The sequence below is a fragment of the Gastrolobium bilobum genome, unplaced genomic scaffold, assembly GCF_033153095.1.
Source record: "Gastrolobium bilobum isolate Gb01-03AN ecotype WA unplaced genomic scaffold, APGP_CSIRO_Gbil_v1 utg10412, whole genome shotgun sequence".
Classification (NCBI taxonomy): Eukaryota; Viridiplantae; Streptophyta; class Magnoliopsida; order Fabales; family Fabaceae; genus Gastrolobium; species Gastrolobium bilobum.
In genome coordinates, this window is record NW_026896943.1 from 247283 (window position 1) to 256299 (window position 9017).

Sequence of the window (9017 nt, forward strand, 5' to 3'; positions counted from 1 at the left end):
TAGCACTGCTTAATTAAGTAGTTGTTAAATATAAAGATGACTAATATTCATATCTCACTCTTTACTTTTTGTGTCTATATATTTCTTTATTAATAATAATTGTATCCCACTTATTTAATGCATGTGAAGAGAGAGATAAACACAAAAATTTTATATGACCAAGTTGTATAAGATTTTAACACGAGAGAATCCGCTTACAGAAATAAGAGAAAGAGAGCTAGAAATTGAAAGGTGCGAGGAAGTGGGAATGAGATTGGAATCAAATGTTTGCGTTCTCTATTATCATCCTTCAACAAAAAAATAAATTGGGCTTCTTCTTGAGCCACTCAAATGGGCTAAACATAAACAATCAACCTAAAGAGTAAAAATATCTTATGGTCCGATCAGAATTTTAAGTTTTTAACCCAGCCCAGTACATATTTCAACCCAATATATAATCAGAGAAATAATTGGGCTCGCTTTTGTTGGCATCCTCCATCTTCCCTTGTTCCATTTTCGAATTGTCAATCAGGGAAGAAACATTCAAAACTCCCTTCTGTTTCACGACAATTTTGAACGCTTATGCAGTCATGTAAACCATTCTTACATTCCTCAATGTCTACAATATTGGTGTAACAGAAATAATTATTAAGTGCAACAGCAAATTTACCGAAATAAATGACTATATTTTCCTCTACAAAAAAAAGACTATTCCTTTTGGAGCATTTTATTAAACAAAAGTTTTACTCCTACACTTGTTTTCTATTCCTTTACATTAAAAGCAAAAAAAGAGAGAGGGTAAAATAGTAAACAGAGTTTATCAATGAAACAACAAAATTGAAAGGAAAATGATAAATAGCAGGAATTAGTTGTGTATGAGGATGAATTGGTATAATCTAGAGAAAATATTTTTGAACAATTCAACTTTTAAAGTATGACCAATAAATAAATTTCAGAATTTTTCAATAGATTAGCTCCTTTAAAATAAAAATGTACATTTCAGAGAGAAAAAAGAGAGTTATTATTATCATTAATTAATAAATTAAATTTTCATAACTTCATAATTTATTATATATGTGTTTTCGTGTTTTTTGTTACAATTTTAATAAATAATTTTTCAATCAATAATTTAAACTCTAATATTTTTTCTTCTTAATTACACTCCGCGGAGCCAAATTCCTCTCGAATGCGCAATGACCTTCTTCGGTTATTTTGAAAAATATGAAAGCAACTTGCATAAGTACGTAGGGGAAAGAAAAAAGACAATATAATCTATTTGGGAGGGGAAAAAAATAAGTACATTGTACTAATGGGAGATGTAAATAATGACAACTTGACAAGCATGTCGATGTTTGATGGAAAAAGTTTTCAAGAAGAAATTATCTTTTCAACAAGTAAACAATGATAGAGGAAAGTTATACTTACAGCCCATTTACGTTTACAACCTTTTATAATCATATCTTAACCGTTGATTTTCATCAATTAATGGTTATCATTTATTTTGAATTAATAATTAATTAATAAATTTAATTTGAAAAAATAATAACTGTTGATTGGTGGAAATCCACTACAAGAAAAACGGCAGATAACGGCAGTGTTTTCACGTCGTTTGGATAAACCGCCCTTAACTCCATCAAATAGTTAAAGAATGGTTAAGTAACCCATATCACACACTATTCAGCCTTCATGATTTTCCCTCATTACTCTCTCTCTTCTCACCGATAATCTATACCACTTCACGCGGTAATCAGCCAATCCAACACCAGAGCCTTCATAATTTTCTTGGATCGAAGCATTTTTCGTTGAGGACTTCGCAATGTATGTTGCGAGCAGCGCAACGATGATGGGTTGTGATGGAAGCATTTGAAGAAGAATGTATAGCAACTTCAATAGGGGAGAAAAGGGGGTTTAGGGTTTGGAGATGTTTATGCGTGGAACTGAGGTATAAATCAGATTCAATAGTCTCTTCTAGGATGATTCTCTTTACAGCTCAAAATTTGCTTTATGTATATGTCCATTTATTTTTCAAATTTTGATTTCGATTGTTGCATTGTTCGTTTAAATTGTTTAATTCGTTATTTGTGAATTATGTGTAAGAAGCCATATACATCTATATGAGAGTACAATGTTGCTTTGGCATGCTTTGAATTTCATCTTTGTTTTCACGGTTTTCACCATTCTCGTTGTCGTTTGAGTGCCTTCAAATTGATTAGGAATCCAAGGTACGAGTTTCTTTTGGTTGTTAGGTAATTTCATTTTTTTTTTACTAATTTAGCTTCAAATGCCAATGTGGGTTTGAACTGATTAAGATCAACCAAGAGGACAGGGATTGCTTGTAGTACTACTTTTAGTTTGCTTCTATATTGGTTCCTGCTTCTTTTTTCTCCTTCACTGACATTAAGATGCTCAAATTGGAGTTTGATATGCTGAGGATTCTTTTGACTTAAATTGAAGTTTGCAAAAAAAAATTCAAAATTCATTGCATGGTGGTTATCTTTATGAACCAAGCCAATTAGCCTAGTCATGGACTTACATGCACCCAAACACATTGTTGAAAGAATAGTTGTCAAACATGTTAACCTTTGCTTTTTCATACTTTTCCCTTGACAATGTACACTTTTTAATCTAATTTTCCATTTTGAACAATTTCAGGTTCAGCCTTCCAAAGGCTGCACCTTGTTCCAGAGGCTGCATCTTTTACTGCCGTTCTCAAATTTACAGCCGAAGAATTCAAAGTGCCTCTTCAGACCAGCGCTATTATCACCAATGGTTTTTGCTTTTTTCATCCCTTTTTTCTTTTTATTAAATAAATTATTATTTGTTCTTTGGGATAGATTAAGCTTATTTTTTTTTCTTTTTTTTTCTTTTTTTTCTTTTTTCTTTTTACCTTTTTTCGTTTTTCGATTTTTGGATGTGATTATTGGAGGTTGATTTTGCAATTTTTAGGGATTATTCAGAGTACATTTAAATTTACTGAGAGTATATTGTGCCTTTTTTGGGGGGTGAGATTATGAAATTTGGGTAAATCTAATATTATGAGACTTTTTGGGTAAATGCTCTGTTCTGTTGTGGAAAGGTGCTTGATCGTTATTTCAGGACAAACCAAAACCATTCTCTCAACTCCCTTGGCCTCAAAAGAAATGAAAAATAAGAAAAAGAAGGTAAACTATATAGTAAAGGTGGAAAGAACATTGTGATTCATAGTTTCATCGAAGCTTTGTACAAGTTAAACCTCCAAGCATCCTGAATTCTCCTAGATATTTATTGACCACTTATTATAAGGTTGTATTCTTCACTCTTCAGGTTGTCTTGTTTGATTACCATGGTTCTAATGGTTTCTTTTCTTTAACATTACCGCCTGTAGATGCAGAACAACTAAATAAGTTAGGTGATGAAAATAAGGATCAAAATTATGTGCTATCCTTCCTACACCCAGCGATCTCATTGATACTGTGAGGACTCTACCCCAGATAACTCACTTTATCTTCCCATATTTTGTATGGTTACGTATTAAGTTTGCAATTCCTTATAAGAATAAGAAATCACTAGTTACTGATAAATGGGCATTCTTAATACTGCAATATGTATAATTAAATGTAGTATTTCTATGCTGTGACATGTGTAAACTATGTCGTTTGAGAACTATTACATTTGCACAAATTACATGAATGTATACTATTTGGTGTTTGAGGGACTATGTTTGTCATCTTTTGAGATGCACGAATTTTTGGTTGTCAATTGCAATCTTATCAAATATCTGCTTTTAATGAGGATGGAAGTTTCCGTCCCTGGTGAATTTCCATACAATCAAGGGACCTTTCACTAGTCACTAGCTGCTGATAAGGTCCTGGGTGAACACTTGTTATTTGTGATTAGTAAGTAGTTCATATTCAGTATCGAAGTGACTCATAATACACGTATTTACTTACAGATTTCACATGGTATTTATTTATATTGGTTCCAAATTTTGTATTTATTTGTCTTTTCAGATATACTTGAAGAGGTTGTTTATGTTCGTTTGCGTATGTTTTAATCATATAGAGTAACATCTGCTGCTTCTTCTTAGCATTGCCAGTTTTCACAGAATTAGACATGTTTTACTGCCTCTTTATCAAAATTCTTTCTAATAAGCAAGATAAAAAGGTCAACCTGATACTATAAAGCTCCCACTCTGCATAGGGTCCAGGGAAGTGTCAATAGTAGGTAGTCTTACCTTAAATTTACGAGACTGATTATGTGAATCAAACCTATGACCTCCAGGTCACAAGGCAATCACACTAGTCATTGTGCCAAGCTCCCCTTCTTTCTAATAAGCAAGATATATATATATATATATATATATATTGGTAAGGCGGTATATTTTTCTTTTATTGTATACTTCATAGTATTCCTGCTAACTTAATATTTTGTATATTCATGGCTGGAATAGGTACGGGAGCTTGTCCTTTCCCGTAATCTTAATCTCATCATTGAACCAGGGAGATCACTCATTGCAAACACTTGTTGCTTAGTTAACCTAATAGGTTAACTAAATAGGTTCATGTCTATGTAATCTGTCTAAACCAAATCCTTAAAATGAGACCTAGTTGTGCTACTCTGTAAAAAAAATTTCCAATCAAGGAAACGAGGGTGTTGGCAAGTAAATGAATCCAGATATAGAGACAAGTCCAACAAGTTTTTCTTTTCCTATCTGATACAACAGAGTACAGACTGTGTTCATTTTTGAGATTTTGATCTATGTGATAGGTTGTGGCTACACGAAATGGTGCCTGAAAACATGAAGAAACAACTTGCTTTGGCTTTGAGAAGCATCCAGTGGAGCTACGCAATCTTCTGGTCCAGTTCAGCTACCCAACCCGGGTGGGTACTAACTGTTTCATTCACAGATCTCTATTGTGAATTTTTTTTTATTGAGTTTGCACTTTCCCCTTCTTGAATATGTTGGTTTTCCAATACATGGAAAGACTTTATATTGGATGAGGCATATTATGATTTATTTTTCTCCTCTTGGTTAGTTTGACATCCAAGTGAAACTGTTTTATTGCTCCGACTAATGTGGATGATGGCTAAGTTTGATTCTGCAGTTTTGTTTTATACTAATGGAAGAGAATAATAAATCAACAATTCTAATCTAACCAACTAAATAGCTACTTGAAATTCTGACTTCACTATTAGATTTTCTGGTATTACTGGCTATAAAGTTGTTTGCTAAGAAACCATTATATTCAAAATTAATTTTTTGGCTGATAATTTTGAAGGGTTTTGAGCTGGGGGGAAGGTTATTACAATGGAGATATTTAGACTAGGAAAACAAGTCAAGGAGTAGAACTTAATTCTGATCAAATAGGCTTGCAGAGGAGTGAGCAACTGCGAGAGCTATTCAAGTCCCTCAAAACTGCAGAAACCAGCCCACAAACCAAAAGGCCTTCAGCGGCAGTCCCCTGAAGATCTTACAGATACTGAGTGGTATTATTTGGTTTGCATGTCCTTCGTATTCAACATTGGCCAAGGGTAAATAATTTCTCATTTTTTTTTTTTTATGTTTTGGATAATCAAATTGTCTTCCCTAAATGGGGGTTGCGAAATCTAAAGTGTGTGTTAGTCTTAGTTATCTTCAAATCTGTGTATGCTCGTAGGTTACTAGGAAGAGCTCTAGCAAATGGCCCACCCATTTGGCTCAACAATGCCAATTCCACTGATTGTAGAGTTTTTAGTCGCTCTCTGCTGGCAAAGGTAAGATTCTGTCTCTTGACTTTGCTTGTTCTTTCTTCTGCTTTTGATTAGAATGTCATTTTTTTATACTCTTTAACTAGGTCTATTATGTGAATATTTTTTGGGTTAAATTTAACTAGGTCTAAATAATAATGTATTGTTCATTATTATTATTATTATTATTATTATTATTATTATTATTATTATTTGGGTTAAATTTGTAAAGAAAAAAGATAGTGATGATAATTATGTGAATATTTCGACAAAGGACTATTAGATAAAGGATCTAAATTAAATAGAATAATTTGCATTCACTTAATAATGGGTGGGGTTTTATCTTACGGGATGTCCTTTATCAACGATTTTATATAAAAAAAACTTTCCAATTGATATAGCATGCATTCTCTTGAAATATATGTGCAATGGTGCTGTCATTTCAATGATATCGAAGTTTGCAAAAACGATGATTTAAATGTGTGTATGTATAACTGACATGGGAATGTTGTGTGATAAGTTGCCTACTTTCCCTTGCTATTTCCATGGATACTGTAGGTAATTGGACTGGACCAAACCATTTTTTTTCTCATTGTGTTTGTTGTATTCACATTAACAATCCAATACAGACCCATATGTTCTCCTCTAAAGGGAACACAACCTCTATACAAGATGATTAATTATTTAGGTATAAATATTACTCAAATTATTTAAGGAAAATTAAATTAACATCTTATAATTTCTTATATTTATTTTTTAATTGACAATTTAATTTTGATTTAATGATAATAAAAATAATTTGGATACCAAAAAAAAAATTCTAAAAGATTATAAGGAAAAAAATTTCCTAAGTATAATCTCCCTGAATATTATACATTATTTAAAATATTCTTCACAATATTAATTTTTTTTTTGATAAATAATCACATATCGTGTATTTAAATTAATAATTATAATAAAATTATATAGATAAAATATTTAAAAATAATTAATTATTCAATACATGTTTACACTAATAGCTTTAATAAAAATATTTAAAAATAGGTTTGAGATAATTTTTTCTTTAACCCTACTGAACCTTCTTATGGTGACTCGTTGCTAGTTTGGATGTTCTGTCTAGTGTTTTCTCTATTAGCACTCTTTTCATGCTCACTGGTTTTATTAGTCGCCAAATCATAGAACACATGTTGTCCATGTGTCATTTGAATTGCCCACCTCATCTAGCGCATGCCACACATGTGGCTAGGCCTTGTCAATTCAATTGGATGCATGGCAAACAAGTGGCAACCAAGCTCTCCTTTTCCTTAATTGCATGTACGCCACATCCTTGACCAAGTTGACACATTGCATCCATTCATCCCTCGGCTGAACCCCCCTGCATTCTCTATTTGAACTAACTGAAGATAATTCCACCAAGTCACCATCTTCATCACCTTCTTTTCCCCTTTCAAATCGAAGCCATACCCTCTTCCATTCTTTATATTTCATCACTCATTTTCATCTTACAGACATGACAAATACACATTAGAAGAGAACCCCTCCAAAGCCTCCTTAATCGAGGAAGGAGTTTTCGATGTCTTCAGAAATTTTGTTTTCTTTTTAGTTGTGGGAAGCGAGATACTCCTCTTAGCATTTGAAGTACTGTCCGAAAAGAAAGGTAGTGCATGCAACCTTTAATTTGTAAGTAATAGTGAGAACTCCTCTTCTTATGGTGACTGAAGTGGCAGACTTAGCAAGGAAAGAGGAAACTAAACTTCCTTATTCTTTTGTATAGGATTTCGTTTGATAGAGGTATTAGGAATAAAATGTATAGAAATGTATAGAAATTCTGGTATGTTAAGAGGCTTGAGTAAGCTTATAAATATTTGAGACTGACTGGCAGAAGTGATGAGACTGTGAGTTAACAATTATGTCTTGCTATTTTATGGTGACTACATGTCTTTCTTGTAGGTTTCAATGATAGAATCCTATTTACGGGCTAATAGGATGTTTGTGGACTACAGTGAGGTATACTATGTATATATATTTTTGGAATAGTTATATCTGAACTGCCTGAAAAAACTTGGCTTGATTGAGATTTTTTTTTTTTTTTTTTGTGTAGCCTCAAATGGAGAGTTTACTCATCATATTTGGAGCTCAATCTTAACCTGTGTCTCAGGTCCAAAAAGGTAATTAGTCATCAAGTCTCGAGTAGTTCATCATTCAACGAGGACGTGAGTTTTTTTATGATAGGCTTTATATAGAAATAGCCTGACAGATTGGTTCATATAATGACAAACATTTTAAAAGGAACAATATTTAAAAATTGTGTCAATTGATTCAATTGATTAATTTTTTTACAATAAATACAATTATTGTGGAATCAAATTATAATACTTTCATGGGAGAGGGATCAGCTTTAGGAAGAACATAGAAGATTTTTTTTTTGTATAATATATTCCAATGGACATAAAACAGTAATTTCCTCAATGGCTATTTCTAAGTTTGTAACAGTATGCAGATTCTAGCAGAAGAAATTTGCTTGTTTTAGTTTGCAAGAAGTTCTTGAACTTGGCCATTTTTGACATCTTTCAAATTTAAATTCTTTGTGGGATAGATTCTGTTATCCTACGTTCAGCATTTGAAACCTTACTGATTTCCTGTTGGCATGCCGCGGTTATACTTATGCTATCCAAGTTGAAACCTTGAATGTAAGGAAGGTGAGACTTCTTGCATGCCTTGAGGTTCTAGGCATAGTTGATACTTATGCTATCTTCAAGCATTAAAATGGTCAATATGAGATTCTGTTGTTATACTTCCAGTGTCTAACGTTGTTGCTTAAGTGTGTCGTAGGAATTTCATCCAAAGATGGCATTGATGATCGATTGAAAGTGTGGGATGAGAAATACCAACCTTGGGTGCATGTCCCTGCATTTGCTCCATATTATTCTCCTCAAGCTGAAGTAAATTCACTTGCCTATATGATTGTATACTCAACATTTTCAGTTTCATATATAGAATTTTCAGTTAGGCTTAATATCTAAGATTACTCAGGTTTAAACATTTGTAGTATTATTGATATTTTGATTCCAATATTAAATTTCCAAAGCACATTTACATTGTTTTATCATGTATTTGGATCAACTAATTTTTAATTATGAGAAATTTTTAATTTGTTATCATTATTTGTATTTATTTCGGATTACATTTAATTTCGTATAAATTTAACGATAATAGATTCAGAGGTTTAAATGTTTGCTCAATTAATAATATATTTTTTGTAATGATATAAATAATTATAAAATAAAAGGTGAGGAAGTGAATATTCCAAAAAAAAAGTAGCAGCAGCAAAT

General features: G+C 32.2%; 1 protein-coding gene across 1 annotated transcript; it reads left to right on the forward strand.

Moving 5' to 3' along the window:
* Positions 1-1670: 1670 nt before the first annotated feature.
* LOC133302921 (transcription factor EGL1-like) lies at positions 1671-8767 on the forward strand. Its single transcript, XM_061502752.1, has 8 exons — positions 1671-1921; positions 2632-2748; positions 4726-4839; positions 5335-5490; positions 5616-5712; positions 7636-7692; positions 7787-7853; positions 8518-8767. Exons 1-7 carry the CDS (start codon positions 1833-1835, stop codon positions 7829-7831), a joined length of 675 nt encoding a protein of 224 aa, XP_061358736.1. The 5' UTR covers positions 1671-1832; the 3' UTR covers positions 7832-7853; positions 8518-8767.
* Positions 8768-9017: the final 250 nt, after the last annotated feature.